This window comes from Schistocerca piceifrons, chromosome 1 (genome assembly GCF_021461385.2).
Source record: "Schistocerca piceifrons isolate TAMUIC-IGC-003096 chromosome 1, iqSchPice1.1, whole genome shotgun sequence".
Lineage (NCBI taxonomy): Eukaryota > Metazoa > Arthropoda > Insecta > Orthoptera > Acrididae > Schistocerca > Schistocerca piceifrons.
Window position 1 is genome coordinate 844408633 of NC_060138.1, and position 26307 is coordinate 844434939.

The 26307-nt window shown below is 38.6% G+C and overlaps 1 protein-coding gene across 1 annotated transcript in view; it reads right to left on the reverse strand.

Annotated features, from left to right (window-relative positions):
• The window catches only part of LOC124715327, a 57208-nt gene that overhangs the window by 14874 nt on the left and 16027 nt on the right, over nt 1–26307 (reverse strand). Inside the window, exons 2-3 of the mRNA XM_047243090.1 lie at nt 14682–15822; nt 9888–10756 (exon numbers count right to left, since the gene is read on the reverse strand). Coding sequence (XP_047099046.1) covers nt 9888–10756; nt 14682–15822 — 2010 coding nt within the window. The remainder of the gene's footprint in view (nt 1–9887; nt 10757–14681; nt 15823–26307) is intronic.

Sequence of the window (26307 nt, forward strand, 5' to 3'; positions counted from 1 at the left end):
TTCGAGTGTAGGAAAAGGGAGAGAAGGAAACATAGTAGGTGAATATGGATTGGGGGACAGAAATGAAAGAGGAAGCCGCCTGGTCGAATTTTGCACAGAGCACAACATAATCATAACTAACACTTGGTTTAAGAATCATGAAAGAAGGTTGTATACATGGAAGAACCCTGGAGATACTAAAAGGTATCAGATAGATTATATAATGGTAAGACAGAGATTTAGGAACCAGGTTTTAAATTGTAAGACATTTCCAGGGGCAGATGTGGACTCTGACCACAATCTATTGGTTATGACCTGTAGATTAAAACTGAAGAAACTGCAAAAAGGTGGGAATTTAAGGAGATGGGACCTGGATAAACTAAAAGAACCAGAGGTTGTACAGAGATTCAGGGAGAGCATAAGGGAGCAATTGACAGGAATGGGGGAAATAAATACAGTAGAAGAAGAATGGGTAGCTTTGAGGGATGAAGTAGTGAAGGCAGCAGAGGATCAAGTAGGTAAAAAGACAAAGGCTAGTAGAAATCCTTGGGTAACAGAAGAAATATTGAATTTAATTGATGAAAGGAGAAAATATAAAAATGCAGTAAGTGAAACAGGCAAAAAGGAATACAAACGTCTCAAAAATGAGATCGACAGGAAGTGCAAAATGGCTAAGCAAGGATGGCTAGAGGACAAATGTAAGGATGTAGAGGCCTATCTCACTAGGGGTAAGATAGATACCGCCTACAGGAAAATTAAAGAGACCTTTGGAGATAAGAGAACGACTTGTATAAATATCAAGAGCTCAGATGGAAACCCAGTTCTAAGCAAAGAAGGGAAAGCAGAAAGGTGGAAGGAGTATATAGAGGGTCTATACAAGGGCGATGTACTTGAGGACAATATTATGGAAATGGAAGAGGATGTAGATGAAGATGAAATGGGAGATATGATACTGCGTGAAGAGTTTGACAGAGCACTGAAAGACCTGAGTCGAAACAAGGCCCCCGGAGTAGACAATATTCCATTGGAACTACTGACGGCCGTGGGAGAGTCAGTCCTGACAAAACTCTACCATCTGGTGAGCAAGATGTATGAAACAGGCGAAATACCCTCAGACTTCAAGAAGAATATAATAATTCCAATCCCAAAGAAAGCAGGTGTTGACAGATGTGAAAATTACCGAACTATCAGCTTAATAAGTCACAGCTGCAAAATACTAACACGAATTTTTTACAGACGAATGGAAAAACTAGTAGAAGCCAACCTCGGGGAAGATCAGTTTGGATTCCGTAGAAACACTGGAACACGTGAGGCAATACTGACCTTACGACTTATCTTAGAAGAAAGATTAAGGAAAGGCAAACCTACGTTTCTAGCATTTGTACACTTAGAGAAAGCTTTTGACAATGTTGACTGGAATACTCTCTTTCAAATTCTAAAGGTGGCAGGGGTAAAATATAGGGAGCGAAAGGCTATTTACAATTTGTACAGAAACCAAATGGCAGTTATAAGAGTCGAGGGACATGAAAGGGAAGCAGTGGTTGGGAAGGGAGTAAGACAGGGTTGTAGCCTCTCCCCGATGTTGTTCAATCTGTATATTGAGCAAGCAGTAAAGGAAACAAAAGAAAAATTCGGAGTAGGTATTAAAATTCATGGAGAAGAAATAAAAACTTTGAGGTTCGCCGATGACATTGTAATTCTGTCAGAGACAGCAAAGGACTTGGAAGAGCAGTTGAATGGAATGGACAGTGTCTTGAAAGGAGGATATAAGATGAACATCAACAAAAGCAAAACAAGGATAATGGAATGTAGTCTAATTAAGTCGGGTGATGCTGAGGGAATTAGATTAGGAAATGAGGCTCTTAAAAGTAGTAAAGGAGTTTTGCTATTTGGGGAGCAAAATAACTGATGATGGTCGAAGTAGAGAGGATATAAAATGCAGGCTGGCAATGGCAAGGAAAGCGTTTCTGAAGAAGAGAAATTTGTTAACATCCAGTATTGATTTAAGTGTCAGGAAGTCATTTCTGAAAGTATTCGTATGGAGTGTAGCCATGTATGGAAGTGAAACATGGACGATAAATAGTTTGGACAAGAAGAGAATAGAAGCTTTCGAAATGTGGTGCTACAGAAGAATGCTGAAGATTAGATGGGTAGATCACATAACTAATGAGGAAGTATTGAATAGGATTGGGGAGAAGAGAAGTTTGTGGCACAACTTGACCAGAAGAAGGGATCGGTTGGTAGGACATGTTCTGAGGCATCAAGGGATCACCAATTTAGTATTGGAGGGCAGCGTGGAGGGTAAAAATCGTAGAGGGAGACCAAGAGATGAATACACTAAGCAGATTCAGAAGGATGTAGGTTACAGTAGGTACTGGGAGATGAAAAAGCTTGCACAGGATAGAGTAGCATGGAGAGCTGCATCAAACCAGTCTCAGGACTGAAGACCACAACAACAACAAATTCAATAACATCCAAGACCATGAAGGTAACCCCTCCGGCCTGAAGTGATACGGATTTTGCCATCTATTAATACCTCTACTGCTTTTGGTGATAAATGTGGACACCATTGTATATAAGTGGGTGAGTGGGTGTTCTGTAGTGATAAATTCTGGTGTGATATGGGTAAATGCAGTGATAAATTCTGGTGTGATATGGGCGAATGCAGGGGAGTAGAAAAAGGAGTACCTGATTAGGAATGTAAATTCTCTGGAAAGGAAGCTAGAAATTGCGACCTTCATGCAGAACTTGTGGCCACAAATTTTGAATTAGGGCAGTTAGAGGAAACAAACTGGTACATGGGAAAATATTACAGGTCGTGACAAAGAGGGATTAGTCTGCAGAGCTCATTGACTACCAAACTGAATAACAAACATGAGTTGTTTCACAGAATGAATATTCACTGTGCTATGGACTGTACATCAATTTGAAACTTACTGGCAGAGTAAAACTGCCTGCTGCACCAGGCCTCAAACTGAAACAATTATCTTTTATGGGCACATGTTCACTGATTGAACTATCCAGGCACGATACATTTTAAAAAGTCACAGAACTGCATGTGCGCTTTAGTCCTGACCTGGAACTTGGCTTAAAGGTATAAAACAAATTAACTGGTAACTTAGAGAGTTGCTGCAGGCTTTGAAGAAAGCCAAATGAGAGATGCCCAGTTGGTGCTATTGAGGGGTTAGAATACACAAAATGAAGACTACATCTCAACAGGGAGGAAAAGAACAGCTTAGCTTAAAAAACCGCTGGGAACAAGGTGGGATGTATCACACATGACAAATTTCTGTAATTTACAGTGTGAGGGGGACTTCTGTTTCAGGCTAACTTCTTCCTCCAGGCAGACAATAGTGAAAGAGATTAAAGTACGCAATGTTCCAAATACTACAGAAATAGATAAATTGGAGAGTACATTTAGTTTCAGTCACCATTATAGTACAGCTTTGAGAAACAAGGTTTATAATATTACAATACACCTAAGTGAAATATGAAGTGAAAAATTTAGTAGATGTACTTTATCTGAGCGTCATGTAAATGGGGGAATGGAAATGTTGCATGTTGAAGACTATAATTAGCTGCTTTCTATTGTAGAAGCACTGTGGAAAATGCAGCAGTTGTCCATGTTATGTGAAAAATTGCAAATTCCAAACTATAGCCACACGTAGTTTTTATGATGGTCACCACATGCAAGCATTTACGTGTGAAGTCATAATGCCTAACATCACATCACAGCACAGCATATGCCACACCCCGGCGCGTGTGCTCTCTCTCTCTCTCTCTCTCTCTCTCTCTCTCCCCAACAGATCACCACTGGGAAATTTTCAAAAGTAGTTACAAAATTTTGAAACCGTGTTATGTCTGCTGAAAGAGAGTAAATAATGATTTTTGGTGATTCCAAAATTAACTTTAAGGAGTCTGAGCAAAACAATGATACAGAAATATTACTGAACATTTACAGTGTAATCTTTGTTATAAAGTTTCCCATTAAAACTATGCAGGACAGTTCACCTTTGTAGACAACATTATTGACTATAACCTCTTCTCTGCTGAGCGCGCAGCTTGCCAAAGGTCATAATATGACATCTTCATATTTTTAAAATATTAGCTGATAGTTTTAATTTTTGTTGTTTTCATATAGGTTCATGACAAGGTTGTTTTGGTATTTGTGTCATTTTCAAGTGTTTATGACGACATTGCATTGATATATCATTTTATTCTGCATCCATGTAACAACACTATTATATTTTTATCTTATACTTAAATCTAGATGGAGTTATGTCCCGTAAAACATCTTGGAACATTATTTCTTTTATTTACTATGTTGTTAATATAGGTCACATATTTATCTCCTATAGAAATTTCATGTTTTTGTTTGACACTTGTCAAATGACAGATTGTTCCATTGGTGCACTATGTTTACAAGTAAATTATATCTTTGGTGGTCAGAAATATTTTTTATCGGTGATATTTTGCATTATGTAGATGTGTGATCTTAATATTGTCTATTGTTTTCTGTTTTATATGTTTTGCCCATCCCTGTTTTTCTGTTACATTACTACAGTTCTCAAGATAGTTTTTTTGTTTGTGATCAATTTGTTCGTTTAGGATCTCACTTGGATAACTACTTGTGTGTGTATAAATTTCTAGTTCTTCGAAATTGTTCATAGTTTGACTTTTCGGTACCGTATGTAGAATTTTTAAAGCATTTTCGATTGTGTTCACTCTGTGGTTTTTATTTTGTTAGTGTAACCAATTACATTTTACCTATACTTCAGAAATAAAAACCATAGAGTGAACACAATCAAATACGCTTTGACAATTCTACACAGGATACCAAAAGGTCAAAACATGAACATTTTGGATGAACCTAAAATTTATACACACACAGATATCCGAATGACACCCTAAATGAACAAATGGACCTCAAACATAAAAACTATCTGTAAAACTGAGTTGATATAATAGAAAAGAAAAGGGTTGAACAATACACGATAAACAGAAAACAATAGACAACATTAAGATCACACATCCACATAATGCAAAGTATCTCTGGCAAAAAATATTTCTGACTACCAAATATATAAATTACATGTAAACATAATGCATCAATTGAACAATCTGTCATTTGACAAGTGTCAAACAATGACAATAAATTTCTATAGGAAGTAAATATGTGGTCTACATTAACAACTTAGTAAGTAAAAGAAATAGCATTCCAAAAAGTTTTATGGGTGTCACTCCACCTAGATTTAAGTATAAAATAAAAATATCATAGTATCGTTACATAGAGCTAGATTAAAATGATATATAAATGTAAAGTCATCAGGAACACTTGAAAATGGCACAAATACACGAACAAGCTTGTTGTAAACCTATGTAAAAACAACAAGGAGCAGCTAATTTTGTAAAAGTATAAAGAAGATGTCATATTATTGACTATGTCCTCATATGCAAAAAATGTTCATCACCATCTAATTTTACATGGGTACCAGATCTTGATGGCCAGTTAGCTATAGCAGACTGCATGACAACTACAACTCTTATTAATTAGATAAACAATTAACTTAATTACAGTAATGAGCTCACTACAGGTACCTTTAGAAGGAACCTGCAAATCATCAGCACAATGGATGTGAATGCTAATTTAATCTATTTCTAAATACATTTCTATGAAAGAAATTTTGGTCAACAAAAGGTAATCTGTAGCAGAAAGACAGAATTACACAAAATGGTCGGGATAAGCACAGATGTACACCTGGTTTCATATCAATATGTAAAGCCATCACCAATCTGAACATTGGCTTGACACCACAGTACTTTACTGGGCATAGTCTTATTAGCATTGTTAGCTGTAACAGGTAGCCTACGCACTTTGTTGGTGCTGCATATTTTAGCAATTTTGGTTGAAATAAACTTATGCTGCAGTGTTGTTCTTCAGCTTGCCAGGGTAGAAGTGTGCACAGAATCACCTAAGTGAAAAATCCAGCAATACACACATTTGTTTACATATAAAAGGTGACAGGAATTTTCCCTTGTTTGAGACCGCATGTATAAGATTGTGTGTCAATTTAAAGTTCTAGATTCGCATATTTTACTGTTTCCATTGCTTCTGCGTAATCTTTCATTGATTGTATCAATACCCGTTTGTATTGTGATATATTGTGAAATTTCGCGAGTGCCTGGATGACCTACTGTCAACTGTAAGCTTAAACTGAATTGTGCTCTTTTAAAATTTTTGAGAATGGTTGGCCTATCCTCAAACATGGGATGTGTTGGTTGACTTCAAAAGCAACTGGAAATCGCTCCGATTACTGTCAAATGACTGGCAGCTGCTGCATATTGGTGTATTGGGAGAGCTCCCAAGGGTCATGTACCTGTGATACCTGTACCAGAGATACATGTACTAATCTCTTCTGTGGATCCTGTCTCCTCTGCAGAAAGCACAGGATCTGTCTTTACCCACCCACTTGATTGTAAGTGGTGTGCCAACGATAGATCTAGGCATTCAGGGTGGACAGGGACCAGGAAGGACTCAAGAGTGTTGTACTGAACTGATCCCCCTAACCAACAAATTTGAGGTGCTGTCTTTCACTGAAACTGAGCCAGTGGAACTCACCTCATCTGTCTTGGGGAAAACCTCTTTTGTCCGGTGTCAGAAGGAGGCAACGCAAAAGGGTAGTGATCTATTAATCATCAGCAGTTCAAATGTATGGCGAATGATGTACCTCTTAGGGAAATGGCAGCAAGGGATAGGACAGGATACCAGGCACACTAAGTGCATATGCCTCGGGGGCTCACTCAAAATGTTGAAAAGGCTATTTTGGCCTTAACACTTAGTTAACAAGGTGCAACCAACTGCAGATTGTGGGACACATTGGAACGAACAATGCCTGTCATCTGGGCTCTGGGGTCATCCTTTGGTAATTCCAGAAACTGGCAGATAAGGTTGAGAAGACCAGCCTTGCATGTTGAGTTTCAACGAAGCTCTCACAATTTGCAGCACTGTCCACAGAACTGATCATTGCCATTTGGCTCTGAGTCAAGTGGAAGGACTGAACCAGATACTTCGAAAGTTATGTGACAAGCTAGGCTGCAACTTCCTGGACTTGGGCCATAGAGTTGCGAACTGTAGGGTCCCCCAAGATAGGTCAGGTGCACACTTCACATCAGAGGCTGCTACTCATGTAACCGACTGTGCGTGGGGTGCACAAAAAAGTTCTTTTAGATCAAGCAACTTCCCATCCAATCCAGATAATGATAGCTGTAGGAAACCTAGAAGTACCAGGGTAGGATCGAAAGAAATGCTTACCACAGATGACAGTATTCAAACCCTAATGGTAAACTTCCAAAGCATTTTCAGCAGAGTGCCAGAGTTTGAACCACTCTTAGAAAGCAGTGAGGCTCACATAATACTACATACAGAAAGCTGGTTGAAAACCGAAATTGACAGCAGTGAGATTTTTAGGGAAAATTTAAGGGTACATCGAAAGGATAGGCAAATGGGAAACGGAGGTGGTGTATCTGTCGCAGCAGACAAACTCAAATCCACTGAGACAGAAATTCAGGCAGCATGTACGACTGCTTGGGCAAGACTCAGGATCATGGGTGGGCATACAGTGATAACTGGATCCTTCTATTGCCCACCAGACTCATCTCCTGATGTAACCGAATAGTTTAGAGAAAACCTCAGTTCACTTGTACATATTTCCCCCAGTCATACTGTAATCATCAGCAGAGACTTTTAATCATCCAACAATTATCTGAGAAAAATACAGTTTTGTTAGTGGTGGGGAATGATAAGACATCCTGTGAAACTTTGCTACATGCCTTCTCTGAAAACTACCTAGAACAGATAGATAGGAACCCCACTCATGATGAAAACATATTGGATCTAATGGCAAAAAATAGACCTGATCTCTTTGGGGATGTCCACATCAATACTGGTATCAGTGACCACAACACAGTTGTGGCAACAATGATTACCAAAGTACAAAAGACATATAAACACAAGCAGAACAGTATTCTTTCATTAAATCACCATTTGTGAAAGAGTGCAAGGACTTTGCTAAAAGTAGTGCAGTTCTGTAGCTCATCCAAATTACACATTAACTTTTTCCTACTCTTCAAAGAGCTCCTTTTAAGATTTAAAACTCCATATACATGCTCAGGCCCTTCACATTTTGCATCTGTGTATTCTTTGATGTGGTAAGATGTGTAATGCCTTTGTAAACTGAACTTCCTGAGAGTACTCAGCATTTTATGATACACTATACATTTTGTTAACCCATATTTTCTGTACAATGCACTGCAGATTGGAGTGCAAAGATGGTGTCAGTGCTACACAATGCCAACTTCCCATTGCTGCTATTAGAGGGCACCAGTGTCAAAAGTGATCCTCCCTGTTAGCATGTCTCCTGAGTTGTTGAGACCACATGATGTGTGCACATTTCCCTCACTCCTCAACACGCCGTAACTGCTCTGCTCAACTCATCAGCAAGTTGTTAAGCCCCGATTTAGAACAACCTCAGAAGGAACAGGTCTCTGCCACTGACTATATCTGGAATGTGCAAGCTCCACTGCCTTGACTGTCTATAGCAATGGATAATAATTTTTTGATACTAGCTGAAACTTTCATAATAACCAATTACTTTGGCTCCCTTTTAGTGCCTCAGTAACATAAAAAGCCTGATTTCCTGGCAACAGAAAAAACGCTAAATCACCTGAATAAACACTAACTTACCCAGTAATTAATCTGAAGTGTTACAAAGTTTCTTCATCTGTACATTAAAATGAAAGATTAAAGAGAAAAAAACCTCAAAACTAATTTGTAACTTAATCTTTTTAAACAAGTACAATACACCTAAGTATCAGACAACATAATATTTTTGTTGCACAGCTACTAAATTGCTCAGCAGTGCAGTCTAGAATTACAAAAGATTCTCAGAAGGACAAGGAATCTTCAAACACACACACACAAATCCAAACCCATAAGCAATACTTCCTAGAAATTCAATCAAGATGTTATAGGAGCTGATTGAAAGACATAACCAGCTGCAGTTCTCTAAAACTAATTGCAGAAAAGGTTGTTTCTATGACAAATTTAAAAAAAAATGTGGATAATGGGTTGGTGAACGGACATTCCAACCACTTTTACTAAGTGAATAAAAAGTAAATGACAGGGTGCAAATAAAGAGCTTGGTGAAGCAAAAAAAAAGTAAACTCTTAATGAGGTCTACTGTGCTTGGAAAATTCACATAGCCAGTGTGTTTTTATTGAACAAAAAAAAAAACACTAAATGGTGCTAATGTTGTAATAAACACTATGTGAGTCAATGTAGTATGACCATATCACTGGCTCGATGGTCTGGAATAGTTTCTCTCTGCTTTTGATGGCAAGTGAGTAACTGTTTGATTTAATAAACAGAAAAACTGATGCACAAACTGCCAAAGTTGCACAAATTGAAAGACATGCACCGGGCAGGGAACCAAATGACATACACTGACTTAAAAAATGATAGATGAGGCATAAAAAATCTATAACCAGGCATTTATGCAGCAGAGTTTACAGTGATACAAAATTAACAGGTCTGAAGCATGAAGATTCCTGATTCTAGAAAACAGTGAATGTAGCTTTAGATCAAATATCTAAACTCACAATCTGAACTTAGGCTGCTGTGAGAGGCTGGGTGGCTGGGGCAAAGGGAAATGGAGGAGGGAGGGGAGAGAGGGTGGGGGAGGGAGGGAGGGAGGGAGGGAGGGAGGGAGGGAGGGAGGGAGAGAGGGAGAGAGATAGAGGGGGGAGAGAGAGAGAGAGAGAGAGAGAGAGAGAATTAACACATGGAATTCAAAGAATTTAAAAGATATATTTCCTTACTTATTGAGTAGTTAGAATGAAAAATGGAATACCTGTTGTCTGATTGGAAGATGCGGTGGTTCAGGTACATGAGATGGCGTATGTGGGGCACCAACGGAAACAACAGATGCACTGCTACCACCACCACCACCACCACTACCAGTCTTACGCCATTTTGGTTGTGGTGTCACAGGTGTCTCCCCGTCCTCATCACTAGAATCTCCATAGAAGCGCTTTGGTACACGTCGCCTCTTTGACAGTCTTTTATTTTCACCCTCTGAACCACTGCCTCCAGTTGTCCGAACTGCAGAAGTTGTAGACGTTACAGAAGTGCTTTCAGATATAGGAGTCTGAGTGACAACACCAGATGAGTCCCGATATGTGGTCGATGGCAATGTACCCAAAGGTCGCACAGCCATCTCTGAACTGGCAGCTAAAGACGTTGACCCTGTTCTCGCATCTGCAAGCACAGCACGCTTCCTTTTCCTGGTCCTGACTTTCCTTGAATCTCCTGAAACAGTACCAGATCCTATTCTTACATGTTGTTGTGGCTGCATCTGTTGCAATGTCTGCTGTGGTGGCACTTGCTGTATCTGCTGTTGGTCATCTTGTTGTTGTTGGTGGTGGTGGTGATGGTGGTGGTGGTGTTGCTGCTGCTGCTGTACCTCTTCTTGCCTCTGGTACTGATGCTGTTCTTGATGCTGATGCTGCTGCTGTTGCTGATTCAGTTCTTGTAGTTGTTGTGCCAACTGAGCAGTTCCATTGCTGGCTGGAGCAACAGCTGCCAGTAACATCAAGCGGTTTCTTTTCTCAGCAAGTAGTCTATTGGCTTGTCGCTGAGGATGCTGGTCGTAGAAATCCTCATCTGTCTCAGTCTCATCCGTGTCGAGATCAGACTCATGAATTACGCCATCTGCATGTTCTGTGTGATAAAGATCAATATAAAAACATAGTTAGGGAATGTTGCAGAAAAATGTAGTTGCAGCTGTATCTGCACAATATAGCTATAATCAACTTACGACATGTAAAACATGGCATGGTTGTTTTTGTCTAAAAGTTATAAATGAAATGCATAGACTGACTAAATTAATGGCCAACATTAGTCATTTCTTATTTTTTGTTGCTGATGGATTTCCAGTGACTATGACAGTACAATAATGTTTTTATGGATAGTGAGGAGAATGTATAAGTATTTCATGTTTGCTTTGTAACATCTGGTTTTGAGACAACTTTTTGCCTCGTGGTTCATCTTATACAGTTTAAGAAATTGTTAGAAACTTCAGGTGTAGGTGTTTACATTACAAACTCTTACGCATTGTTCAAAATGTTTACTACAAAACAGGTCTAATTTCAAAACTGAATGCGTATTTTCTGATCAAATTATTAGGGTTCTCTCACTGTCAACTTTTTAACCAAGTATCTTCATGACCTCTTAACTATGTTTCAAGGAAAATAAAATGTTATGCAGAAAATTATATCCAACACTACAGCTTAGGTCCTAAAAAAATTGATACCAACAAGAAAGTAAACGAGTGCTGTGAAACCCTACTTAACATTGAGATCGATTACCAAATAGGGTTAATAGTATAGGAATGTTTCCTGCGTATCAAGCAAAAAACACCAGCATTTCTTTAGATACTATCTCATTAGTTTATTAGTCTTTACATGAGCAAATGGGAGAGTTATTCTACAGTCACTATTTTGACAGTGAGCAAGTCCAATGAGAAATGGAAAATCAACTATTTTTATTAAATTTAGGCTGCTCAAGACCAGGCATTCCTGACACATTAGTGAAGACAATTTCTGAAGACTACAAAATTAATAAAAATGTAAGGGGCACAAAACAAAAGGAGTTCACACAATGAATGTGTGCCAATCTGTTGGTGTTTGAATAATTCCTTAGATTATATAGAAAAGTTATGGTATAATGTTAACACTTCAGGAGCAAAGAAGACCAGTCACTGAATAGCAGAAGCACTGGCTCATGCACAGGCACGCACAAAAGAGAAAGAAAACCTGCTAGCTTTCAGCAGGTTTGCTGTCTAAAGAATGCAGGAAGGAAGGGCAGCAGGTGCGCAGGCTAGGCAAATGATAAACAGGTAACGGAGCCAGTGGGGTGCGGCACTCGAAAGTGGCCAGGAGATGTGGACTGGGATGGGGAATGGGAAACTGTTAGGCGGAAGATGTGTGGATAGTAGGTTAAAGGAGATTGATACCAGGAGGGTTCCGGAAGATAACAATGTGTGGCAAGGATAAATCTCCATGACACTTTACCGCATGCTATATCCCACCAGCTACAGTACCCATGCATCACGTGTCTGGACCATGCATCTGCCATACTTCCCTCCGGAATTTCTAACCAGAAAACAGCTGCCTCCCTGCGAAGAGCTAGTTAACCAACAACTCAATGATTTCGCTATTGAGTGAGTGGTTCCCTTTAGTCCTATACTATTTATGTACAGATTACTATAGTATGAACTCTTCCAGATTATTCGTATCGTGTAATATGAAATACAGCCAAATGGAGAGAGTGGAGGAAAATGTCAAATCTTCTGAAAAATAAACAGGCTTCTTCCATCACAGAATCACAAAAATATTCCGTGCATTTGAAGTATATACAGGGTGCAGAGCAGGAACTTTCTCACACACACAGAAGCCATTATGTATTATTGTGTGAGGTTGAGTGCATTCGAAAGGGCAGCACCTTTTTAAGTGAGTTTAATAGCAATAATGCAATGGGTGAGAGAAGAAAAGGCTTCCACCATAGCAATTTACTTTTTCAATGACCCTTCAGTCATTGCAGCCTAACACACATTCAGGAACAATTCAATATTGCGCCTGCAAGGCCTTGTTCCTGATCAAAAATCTATTGCTGTGAGTGGACACATTCATGAATACTGGTAACATGCAGAAAAAGAAACCAGGACCTTCAGAAACCACCAGGGCACCAGAAAACATCAAGAAAGTAAGGCTGATGTTCTTGAATTCCCCACCAAGTGATCGGCGAGCAAACCCACAACAGCTTTTGCTATTTCTGATCAATAGTGAGACAAATTCTTCATGAAGGCTTGAAATTTCATCGATACAAACTGGCAGTGGTGCACACATTTAATCCATGTAATTCTGTTCCGTGAAAAAAATAGATGTGAAGCCTTGGTTGAAAACCTGCTTTATGATGCCCTCGTGTTCTTTAGCAATGAGGCACACACATACATAGATAAAATGTAAACAAAATTTAAGTTTGACGCCGAACTCACTGGTGAACAAATGAACACTGACTGGGCTGGGACACACAACAAACACAATTATGCTGTGTTTTGGTGAGGTGCAAAGTGCTTTTACGGCCTTATTTGTGAAAATATGTGTTATATGTGTATCACAACACCTCACCATGATGCTGAAAGTAAGAGAGCTTGCCACACAAAAACATAAGTAAAAACGAATATAGGTGCGAAATATCGCGAAAAACTAAATTACGTTTAGATGATAGGTTAACTCCCAACAAAATTACTCATCAACATCGTTTGGTTGCAGATGACAAGCTACGTGTAATAAATAATACACAATTGGTCCTGAACAATCATGCACACCAAGTGTAAAGGTATTAACAAAAAGAAACGAATTATTGTTTGAACTAAATATCCACATAATTTTTGTAATCATTTAGGAAAAATGTTTACATTACAGATTAAATACAACGAAAACCCACTCATGATGGCACAGTCGTGCTGAAACGTGTTTGGGAACTTGGAAAAAAAAAAAACGGTGTTCTGCATAATTGGTAGACCTTACATCCTATATTAACTCAACCTCCTGCACAGCCACAGGGTCTAAACCTAAAAACAAACATTTTTCAATGTGAAAACTGTAACAAAGGCAATTTTCTATTGAGAAAATTTTACGAATTACAAGGAGGAAATGTCTGATCAATATTTAGCTTAAAGGAGGCAGAATCCCCCGTATCGTTAAGAAAAACTATGTATAAAATACTAATCCTGGGCTTAAAATTATGTAATCATTCTCGAGATGAGACAGAGGGATTGGTTGGAAAAGATTAGAAAGGGCGCCAGATCATTCGGATCTTGAGCTGAGAGGAACCTATTTGTGCGTAAAATGAGAGGCAAAGATGTAGGAGAAACTGAAGATCACTCTTCAGTTTCAGTTTCGAAACGATAGATCACACAGAGTGAGAAGTAAAGATGGATTACAACAGAAGAGAAAAGAAAGTGGGAATAATAGTGCTATTAAGAAACAGAAAGCAAGGAAAGGAGGAAGCAGAAAGAAGATTTTCTCTTCTCTTTCCTTCTTTCTCTTTCCTTATTTATTTGTTCACTCCATCTTTCACTTCTCTTCTTGTTTCAATCCACATTCTCTGATGCTTTTACAACAGGTGTTTCCTCCATCTAGAAGCTGAGTGACCTGCTCCTTCTCTATGTTCCTTTCAAACCTCCCCAACTAACGCTTCTTTCCTCCCCGAAGAGATATTATGGAATTCTGGTGAATAGGTTTAATACTTTCTGCTTGAAGTGTTTCTATTGGCAGGAATAGCAATTCTATCACCCAAATATAAAATATTGGCTAGTTGTTCATCCACTTTAAATGTGAAGAAAAGAAGATAAAGTCATTCATGAAAAACAAGTCAAATATGTACTATCCAGACAAAGCACCAAATCACTGTCTTTTACTCCCAAACTAAAACTTTCAAGTACTGGCAAAATGAAGAAAAAGTAAACATACTGGAAAAATTTTGGACTACAATGATATATTCAAATTAGAATAACACAAGCAACTGAATATACAATAGTAACTACATATATCTTAAATGTACACATTTCAATAACACTTACCTCGTTCTGTGTCACATGGTGCAACTGGTACAGAATTTGCAGTTGGGGTTCTGCTCACTTCAGCTGTTGCTTCACCAGAAGTAGCAGCCACAGTGGCTGCTGCTGTTGCAGCTGTAGCTGCAGCTGCTGCAGCAGCAGCAGCAGTAGCAGCAGCAGCTTTCTTCCGTGCCCTCTCACGCCGCCTCTCTCGTCTCGCAGCCTGACGTCTGCGTCCTTCTGATGTCGAACTATCCGAGTCTGAACTGCTTGAAGAAGAACCTGAGCTGCTTGAACTGCTGCTGCTACAACTACAGTTTGTTCCACAACTACAGCTAGATGAATCACTATCACTACTGGAGGAACTAGACGACGAACTAGCCCCTTCACGTTTCTGCCGCTTACGTGCCTGTTTTGTCCGCTTCTTAGAGGATGCAGTGGTAGATGGGTTGCTGGGTTGAGGTGGGGTTCCGGATGCAACTGACAAGGTGGCCTCTGTTGTCCCTCCAGGTAACCTTCCTGTGTCTGATAACTGAGTTAATGTTTTCTCAGTGCCTGCTAATACTCTTAATCTTCCAACATTAGTGGGCACTGCAGATCCACTGTCAGCCGCTACAACCTTTGATCTATTTCCGTTGTCTGTGGCTTCCATAGTTTCAGGTGAACTGTCTGTATTCGATCCTGAATCTTTATCTCCCTCCATTGTCTTATCACTCACATTGGGTCCTTCTGCACTTGCTAAACCACCAATAGATGCATCATCAACAGACCCAATATCATCTACACTTCCTAAGTTACTGGGCTTGCTAACCACACAATAGTCATGATCTGACATAATTACTTCAATGGCATGCGAAGTGCTGTATGACCCCGTCGCAACAGCTGCTGCTTCTTGTTCTTTGCGCTCGAGACTTGCTTTGTAGTTTTTAAAATTATCCCAGATACCATCAATTATTTGCACAGGGGCTGGTTCCTCCTCTTCACCCACAACATTGTCAGAAACTGGTGGCTCAGGTTTTACTTCTGTTTCAGAATCTTTCACCTCTGGAGTAGAAACAGCAGCAGGAGGAGGCGTCACAGTTTTACTATCTTTGGTATTTGGTTCATCTGAATCATCACTGTCTGAAGAGAGATTCAATGGCGGAAGATCATATACATCCATAACCTGCAAAGAAATTTCAGTGCTCTTCAATCGCCACTACAAGACAGTATACTAACTTTCAAGAGAAGGAAATGCAAATTTCAGAAGGAAAGTAATACTACAAAGTGATACAAGAACAAAGAAATAGACAACCTTTTCTTCCTCTATATTCTCAACCACACACAAAATCTGATATTCTTACATGATGTGCATTCCTGTAGCAATGAAAAATAAATAAATGTACAAATTATCACTTATGACAGTAAATTAGATCATACACAGTAAGGAGAAAATGTATACTCTGCATTCACATTATTTAAGAGTCAGATTATACTGTTTCCAGAAGAAACAAATATTACGGTTTAACATCTACTCAAAATGAACTGCTACCCACAGGAAATGTAAAAAAAATGCCATTTCAAATGATTTTTCAGGACGAAGAAGAGAAATAGCTACGATGGAAAATTGCCATGAATTAATCAAATTCATGTATGCTTCTGGAAGTGTTTTTGGATAAACGGGAGGCATTAAAATACTTTAAACTCCTGTGAGAAATGAATCTGGCACCTCCTCAGTCGTAGCTGGCTTCAAGATCTATATTCTGAATCTATCTAAACCAAATGTTACAGAATGTCAGACAGTAAGGCAATGTATCTGTACATCAGAAGAATACCTCTTTCATGATTTATGAAGAATACTGATTGAAATAGTTGGTTTCAAATGCTGCTACTGAAGACACAAAGCTATTATACTATAAAGAAAAGGCAAAAAGAAATTCATACACTGATTATGATAAACTGATTTTCTGATGTATATGCCCTTCAGGTATAAAACTGCAAACAAAGCAATCTTCTTCTTCTTCTTCTTCTTTTGTTCTCATATTCTCTCTCTCTCTCTCTCTCTCTCTCTCTCTCTCTCTCTCTCTCTCTCTCTCTCTACTCCCCCTCCTTTTTTTTACAATAAGATGAAAGCAAAAGCAATATAAGAAATGTGACAGAGGACTTAAGAAATAGAGGTGAAATAAATAAATTGAAATACAAGTGTAGCTAATGACAAGAGTCAAATCCATGTTGAAAACCACACCCTGCATATCCTCTCTCAGCATACTGACCATTGCCAGGAAACACCAATATGTTCACAGGATTTAATGCTGTAATCACCATAGTATCATACCAGGATACACTGCTAGAGAAACTTTGTGTATCAGATTATGACAGCATGGCTACAGGTGACATCTCACTTTGAAGTTTCAATGCTGATCCTGGTCAATGGAGTTCATGACAGAGGGTAGCTTTTTGAGAGTATTCACCTTTTAGCAGAGATGCGGAGTCACAGATAGGCACAGTAAAAAGATTCTTTTTGTTGCGCCTATCTGCGACTCAGCATCTCCGCTATATGGTGACTAGCAACTTTCCTTCTCCAATATTGTTACAACCCATCCTGGATTTTCCATTGTTTGATTTTTGAGAGTATTTACATACAAGGACAACAATGATATGAGAAAAAGTACATAATAAAGACACTCTTTTTCTTCTACTACTGTTGCTACTGCTGCTGCCACTACTACTTCTAAAATTGTTTTCCTCTCTCTTTTTTGTACATTGTCTATGTGAAGTTTTTTCCTGATGTTCTTATTTCTGTAGCTTTCTGTCCTTTAATAGCTCTCCAAAAGTTTCATTTCATGCTCTGTAAATGTTTTTCTTGTTTCTTATTAAAACCCATGATTCACTTTGATATGACAAAGTTGGGAAAACACAGAAAAACTTAAAAAATTGTTTATGTTGCGGAGACTGTGTAAATAACTGAGGGGTGCACTGATATCGATTAAAGACATGAGCTAAAGATGGCTGTAAGAACTGTTCAGTTGACTCCAGTTAGAACACTGTCCCAAAAATCTATTAACAAGCTTTCCACATTTTCAGGCATGGATGGTGCCGGGAAACTGATAGCCTAGTAGTTATTAACCAGCATGGATGTGAGTCAATGAAAGAGGGATTATTGTAAGGGAGCTGTAACACTTAACATTCAGTTATCTTTTAAACTGCAGTAGTTAACAAGAGGAATGTTTTTTGCATGCTGCACATTAATAAATTATTTTATTTATGCAACCAAAGGCATTTTGCCTTCTTAACCTGGGCAGTCCCCATTTTGTCATATAGTCACTGTGTTTTCTTTTAGTGCCTAAAGTGCCAATTGTTTGTATATGTGTTGATTCTCTCTCTCTCTCTCTCTCTCTCTCTCTCTCTCTCTCTCTCTCTCTCTCTCTCTATATATATATATATATATATATATATATATATATATATATATATATATATAACAAAAGCGCTGGCAGGTCGACAGACACACAAACAAACACAAACATACACACAAAATTCTAGCTTTCGCAACCAATGGTTGCCTCGTCAGGAAAGAGGGAAGGAGAAGGAAAGACAGAAGGATATGGGTTTTAAGGGAGAGGGTAAGGAGTCATTCCAATCCCGGGAGAGGAAAGACTTACCTTAGGGGGAAAAAAGGACAGGTATACACTCGCACACACACACATATCCATCCACACATACACAGACACAGACACAAGCAGACATTTCTGTCTGCTTGCAGACAGAAATGTCTGCTTGTGTCTGTGTCTGTGTATGTGTGGATGGATATGTGTGTGTGTGCGAGTGTATACCTGTCCTTTTTTCCCCCTAAGGTAAGTCTTTCCTCTCCCGGGATTGGAATGACTCCTTACCCTCTCCCTTAAAACCCATATCCTTTTGTCTTTCCTTCTCCTTCCCTCTTTCCTGACGAGGCAACCATTGGTTGCGAAAGCTAGAATTTTGTGTGTATGTTTGTGTTTGTTTGTGTGTCTGTCGACCTGCCAGCGCTTTTGTTTGGTAAGTTTCATCATCTTTCTTTTTAGATATATTTTTCCCACGTGGAATGTTTCCCTCTATTATATTCATATATATATATATATATCAGAACTGGCTTTTCACATTAGTGAAAACTCATCGTTTTCGAATAATAAATTAAAAGTTGATGTGTAAGCACCTTTTCATTTTATTATAAAAAACTTTCATGAGCTGTTTCAAATCTAGAACCACTACACAACAGAAAAATCATGTAATACTATAGGACATCCACTGATGCATTGTTATGAACGTGAAACACCATCTGAGTGCATGTGCAGCATGCAAAAGGTATTTCTCTTGTAAAACATCGAAATTTATATACAGCTACTTGAAAATGGCCACCACAAATAATCTGTTTACTTTTATTTGCAGGTTTTTGCATTTAGTGAAGTGAGAATGTGCCACTCTAGGCACTATTAAGAGCAGTCTGAATTTTTTCTCAACTATAATAATAAAGAAACATGTACAACTGTAACTTTCATTTTCTTATACTCCTCTTGGTTGTCAAAACTTCCAGAATTATGGAATTTGTGTATTTTACAATGCAAACAGAAATTCTTGTATAACACTAATTTCCCATTTGTTCCTTGCGCAGCACTATGATGAATCTGGACATAGGAAATCATGGCAATGCAAGTAAAACTGACCACCCGTATAGTGCAGTTATTTCAGCAAAACATTGTGTGTCATTGATATTTTGCATAGTGACTGCAAAGTAACAAAGATAGTGTTGTTTTTGTTGCCTTTAGCAAAGTAAATACAATACCAATTACTGAAACACAATACCAATTACTGAAAATTTTGTGTACGTTCAGTGCCAACAGTTTTGACCAGTCACTACAGTCTTGAAGGAACAATATCTACTAACTTTTATCATTAAAAGATTATATGAATTCTGAAAGATGTTGAAATTGACAGTGTATAGCATGCCATCAATCTCATTTGTGTAAAAGGAAAAACCCAAATGCATGTGATCCACACCACAGATTGCTGGGTGCATCTTCAGAACATAAAGTGAATAATTATTGTAAATATACTATTGTAACCTAGTTGTTTATTTAACAATAAATATCTTATTTAATTAATAACTGCATTATGGTAATATCTGACACCTAGACAACAAATTTTAGTGTGTGCATAGCAACAGCTACCTCAAAAATGAGCACAATTCATTTCTCTTTGGTTTATGATTGTTCTGGTGATGTAATCTGAATTTCAGCTACCATAAGCAGAGCTAGATTCCAGCCACTTAACAAAATAGTAAGACTTGATGACAGAGGGACTCGAAATGAGCACAGGTGATATGACAAGTTTATTGCAATATGAGAAGTATTTGATAAAATTAATTATTTATTGTGGAAATAATATTTTGGCTGGGATGCTCACTGTTACTGATGAAATGTCATCATTGTCATACTATGGTAGGTGTCCTTTCAAGGCCTTCACAAAGGAAAAACTTAGGAAGTACGACATATGAGGTGGGAGCATAAAATAATAGGACTGATGCTGCCACAGTTTAAGTAAGCATGCGCTAAAGGTGAATGATGAATAGTTGTGAAGCATGAAGCCTTCTCAGTCGAATGTGGCACCTCTGGTGTCTGTAAACAAATCAATGTGGCCCTGGCCTCCGTTTGTGTAAGAAATGTTATTTAGTTTTGCCAGAAAAATGATAAACATAATAACAGCACAACAAACTGTCATGAAGTTTCACATGAAACTGTAAAAACTATTACTGAAACCTATCTTTTACCAAAAGAAGGTATGGCAAAGACTGTTTGTCATATGCGCAAGTTTTTGAGTGGTACAAGCATTTCCAAGAAGGCCAAGACGACACTGAAGATTACTCATGCTCAGGACACCCTTCAACATCAAAAATACTCAATTGATGTTGAAACTATAGGAATTGACAAAGTATGTGGAAGGCAAATTTTATATGACCAAGTTAACATCAGAAAAGTGTAAAGGAACAAACAGAAACGTGTAAAAATATCTGTACTGACACTCACTGAAAAAGATCCTAAGTTCTTGTACAGAGTGATAGCGTGCCAAATCTTGGTTTTTCACTTATGATCCAGAAACCAAGCGCCAATCCGTGCTTTGGAAGAGCCCAACTTCACTGGACGGACACACACACACACACACACACACACACACACACACACAAACCTCAAATGAGCAAACCAAGATTCAAAGTGACGATGTTGCCACCCCCAAATATTGATGTCTATCTTCAGTGGGTTCCTGAAGATCAAACTATTGACCAACATTACTACCTTGAGGTTTTTGCTCAACTCCAGGAGAAAATAAGAAAAAAGTACCCGAACTGTGGAAGAACAAGTAATGGGTTCTGCATCAAGACAATGCACCGGCTCATACGGCATTGTCTGTTAAGAGGTTTCTAGCGAAATACAGCATCACAGTGTCAAATCTGCGTTAAAAGGATACAAGATTTCAGTCTGTTGAAGCAGTGAAAGAAAAAGTGGCATGAGTCATCAACGAGCACATAGAGGAAGATTTCCAATACCGTTTCCATCAATGGAAAATTCAAATGGAGTATTGAACGGATGGAGGAGGAGACAGTACTGAGGGTGACAATAACTAAACACGTTTTTGAAACAAAATTTTTTACAGCAATGGCTCAATTATTTTATAGCCACAGCTCATGTGCTTGCTCACAGACTCTGAAACACGATAAGTTATCAGTATGGAGCCAAGTGCAGTCAAGAAAAATGATGGCACAATCCAATTCAGCTGCAACTGTGATGAAATGGCTGGTAGTTCCTAAACATAATTCAAGGCACAGTGTCACTACACACAGATATTACACTTCAGTTCATTTGGCCGAAGATCTATAGTGCAGTCACAAGCTAATTCTTGTGAAAACATTACAAGCTACATATACTTAATGAAGTAAAAACTGTCTCAAGAAGAGAATTATATTCTAGTAAATTTGTTTTCGGTGAGTCTAGTATTAGAAATATTCCAATCACAATTGCTTCTTATACCCCCACGGAAAACACAAAAGAAACCTTCTATTGCTATCGTCTCAACACTAAGATCCTGTAATGGTTTACCTGCCAACATGCAGAAGAAATCCGTCATAAATTTATATTATGAAGACAGCAAGTGGTATTGACACAACCAATCAAATGACAAAGAAATATTCCACTAAGAGGACAACAAGAACATAACCATTGTATTTTCTGTACTCTTATGAATATACTAACAGTGAATGGTTATATATTATTTCTATTTAACTTATTAGTAAAAACCATGTTAGTGACAACTTTTTTGTCAAGAACTGGGACCACAGCTCACATAACCACGCACTGAATAAACAGCTACAAATACTGCAGATCTTCAGAAGTCTGTGGTTCGGTCTTCAAGTGTATTCTCAAAGGGAGAGTCAAGCAGAAATTAGATGCAAATGACGCTCATGGAGGTTAAGATAGGTGTCACTTGTATATTAGCAAAAGCTGGGCAACAGCAGAAAAGTGCAACAAATAAAACAAAACAAGAATAATCTGTCACAACTGTAAGAGAGACAAACGCAATAAACACAGCAAGAAATGTGTTTATATATAAACGTCAGCTTCCGTAGCCTGTGTCAATAAAATTTTTCTGGGTTTGTGACCACATTGTCAATATGTGAAACTACTGACGTTTCAGTCATTACTGCGAGTGACCTTCATCAGGATACTTTTGTTACTGTGTTGTACCTTCCAAGTGTGAAGTAGGTTCTGAATGAACATTTTTCTCGGAAACTATGTTAACTATTTCAATTTTATCTTGAATATCTGCAATATTTAGGAACTGCTCTCAATTTTTCTTCTATCTCTAAATAAATGTTGCACAACATAATACGAGTAAATAAACTATAAATGATTCAGTAAGTTAAAAATATAAAATGTGTTTTTGAAGATAGTGCTAAAAGAATATTAAGATTCAGGGACATTTCTTTAGGGCATTGAAATTAATCAGAGATGCAAGTTCAAAATTTATAAATTTATGCTGGACCAGGACTCGAATCCAGAAGCTCCACTTCTGCAGAACAGTTTCTTTAACTGCCTTGGCCATCCATACATGCTCTCTGGCTAACCCACATTTCCAACTCCTCATACGCCAATGCAGCATCCCTGTCCATGTACCCCTCACCGTAGTGCAAACTGTATCCCCACAAGAGGAAATGGAACCTGATGTGCATTCGCATTGAAGGAATCATGCTTGGCTTGGCAGGTATGTGTGTGTGTGTGTGTGTGTGTGTGTGTGTGTGTGTGAGAGAGAGAGAGAGAGAGAGAGAGAGAGAGAGAGAGAGAGAGAGAGAGTTGTCAGATTCTGGATCCTACTTACACATCAGTACTTCTTCAAAAACAATGATGTTAATAATAGTTAGTGACAATTAAAGAAATCCATATTTTTTTTCTTGGCAGTCGTAAAGTGTCCACAGGCTAGTAGTATAATTTAATGAAAATGCACTGGTTTTGCTGTAGTTACTGACTGAGGAACCAAAACAAGAGCTTTTACTGCAAGGGAATGGCGCATAAAAACTGTAAGGAATGACAGTGACTATTTTAAATTATTGTTGTTGTTGTTGTGGTGGCCTTCAGTCCTGAGAGTAGTTTGATGCAGCTCTCCATGCTAATCTATCCTGTGCAAGCTCCTTCATCTCCCAGTACCTACTGCAACCTACATCCTTCTGAATCTGCTTATTGTATTCATCTCTCGGTCTCCCTCTACGATTTTTACCCTCCACACTGCCCTCCAATACTAAATTTGTGATCCCTTGATGCCTCAGGACATGTCCTACCAACCGATCCCTTCTTCTAGTCAAGTTGTGCCACAAACTTCTCTTCTCCCCAATTCTATTCAATACCTCCTCATTAGTTACGTGATCTACCCACCTAATGTTCAACATTCTTCTGTAGCACCACATTTCGAAAGCTTCTATTCTCTTCTTGTCCAAAGTATTTATTGTCCATGTTTCACTTCCATACATGGCTACACTCCATACAAATACTTTCAGAAATAACTTCCTGACACTTAAATCTATACTCGATGTTAACAAATTTCTCTTCTTCAGAAACGCTTCCTTGCCATTGCCAGTCTACATTTTATATCCTCTCTACTTCGACCATCATCAGTTATTTTGCTCCCCAAATAGCAAAACTCCTTTACTACTTTAAGTGTCTCATTTCCTAATCTAATTCCCTCAGCATCACCCGACTTAATTCGACTATATTCCATTATCCTTGTTTTGCTTTTGTTGATGTTCATCTTACATCCTCCTTTCAAGACACTGTCCATTCCATTCAACTGCTCTTCCAAGTCCTTTGCTGTCTCTAACAGAATTACAATGTCATTGGCGAACCTCAAAGTTTTTATTTCTTCTCCCCGGATTATAATACCTACTCCAAATTTTTCTTTTGTTTCCTTCACTGCTTGCTCCATATACAGATTGAATAACATCGGGGATAGGCTACAGTCCTGTCTCACTCCCTTCCCAACCACTGCTTCCCTTTCATGCCCCTCGACTCTTATAACTGACATCTGGTTCCTGTACAAATTGTAAATAGCCTTTCGCTCCCTGTATTTTACCCCTGCCACCTTTAGAATTTGAAAAAGAGTATTCCAGTCAACATTGTCAAAAGCTTTCTCTAAGTCTACAAATGCTAGAAACATGGGTATGCCTTTCCTTAATCTTTCTTCTAAGATAAGTCTTAAGGTCAGTATTGCCTCACGTGATCCAACATTTCTACGGAATCCAAAATGATCTTCCCCGAGGTCGGCTTCTACCAGTTTTTCCATTCGTCTGTAAATAATTCGTGTTAGTATTTTGCAGCTGTGACTTATTAAACTGATAGTTCCGTAATTTTCACATCTGTCAACATCTGCTTTCTTTCGGATTGGAATTTATATTCTTCTTGAAGTCTGAGGGTATTTCGCCTGTCTCGTACATCTTGCTCACCAGATGGTAGAGTTTTGTCAGGACTGGCTCTCCCAAGGCCGTCAGTAGTTCTAATGGAATGTTGTCTACTCCCGGGGTCTTGTTTCGACTCAGGTCTCTCAGTGCTCTCTCAAACTCTTCACGCAGTATCGTATCTCCCATTGCATCTTCATCTACATCCTCTTCCATTTCCATAATATTGTCCTCAAGTACATCGCCCTTGTATAGACCCTCTATTTACTCCTTCCACCTTTCTGCTTTCCCCTCTTTGCTTAGAACTGGGTTTCCATCTGAGCTCTTGATATTCATACAAATGGCTCTCTTTTCTCCAAAGGTCTCTTTAATTTTCCTGTAGGCTGTATCTATCTTACCCCTAGTGAGATAAGCCTCCACATCCTTACATTTGTCCTCTAGCCATGCCTGCTTATCCATTTTGCACTTCCTGTCGATCTCATTTTTGAGACGTTTGTATTCCTTTTTGCCTGCTTTATTTACTGCATTTTTATATTTTCTCCTTTCATCAATTAAATTCAATATTTCTTCTGTTACCCAAGGATTTCTACTAGCCCTCATCTTTTTACCTACTTGATCCTCTGCTGCCTTCACTACTTCATCCCTCAGAGCTACCCATTCGTCTTCTACTGTATTTCTTTCCCCCCATTCCTGTCAATTGTTCCCTTATGCTCTCCCTGAAAATCTGTACAACCTCTGGTTTAGTCTGTTTATCCAGGTCCCATCTCCTTAAATTCCCACATTTTTGCAATTTCTTCAGTTTTCATCTACAGTTCATAACCAACAGATTGTGGTCAGAGTCCACATCTGCCCCTGGAAATGTCCTACAACTTAAAACCTGGTTCCTAAATCTCTGTCTTACCATTATATAATCTATCTGATACCTTCTAGTATCTCCAGGATTCTTCATTGTATACAACCGTCTTTTATGATTCTTGAACCAAGTGTTAGCTATGATTAAGTCATGCTCTGTGCAAAATTCTAACAGACGGCTTCCTCTTTCATTTCTTAGCCCCAATCCATATTCACCTACTATGTTTCCTTCTCTCCCTTTTCCTACTGTCGAGTTCCAGTCACCCATGACCATTAAATTTTCGTCTCCCTTCACTACCTGAATAATTTCTTTTATCTCATCATACATTTCTTCAATTTCTTCGACACCTGCAGAGCTAGTTGGCATATAAACTTGTACTACTGTAGTAGGCGTGGGCTTCATGTCTATCTTGGCCACAATAATGCGTTGACTATGCTGTCTGTAGTAGCTTACCCGCACTCCTATTTTTTTTTATTCATTATTAAACCTACTCCTGCATTACCCCTATTTGATTTTGTATTTATAACCCTGTATTCAACTGACCAGAATTCTTTTTCCTCCTGCCATCGAACTTCACTAATTCCCGCTATATCTAAATGTAACCTAGTCATTTCCCTTTTTAAATTTTCTAACCTACCTGCCCGATTAAGGGATCTGACATTCCACGCTCCGATCCATAGAATTCCAGTTTTCTTTCTCCTGATAACGACGTCTTCTTGAGTAGTCCCCGCCCGGAGATCCAAATGGGGGACTACTTTACCTCCGGAATATTTTACCCAAGAGGACGGCATCATCATTTAACCATACAGTAAAGCTGCATGCCCTCGGGAAAAATTACAGCTGTA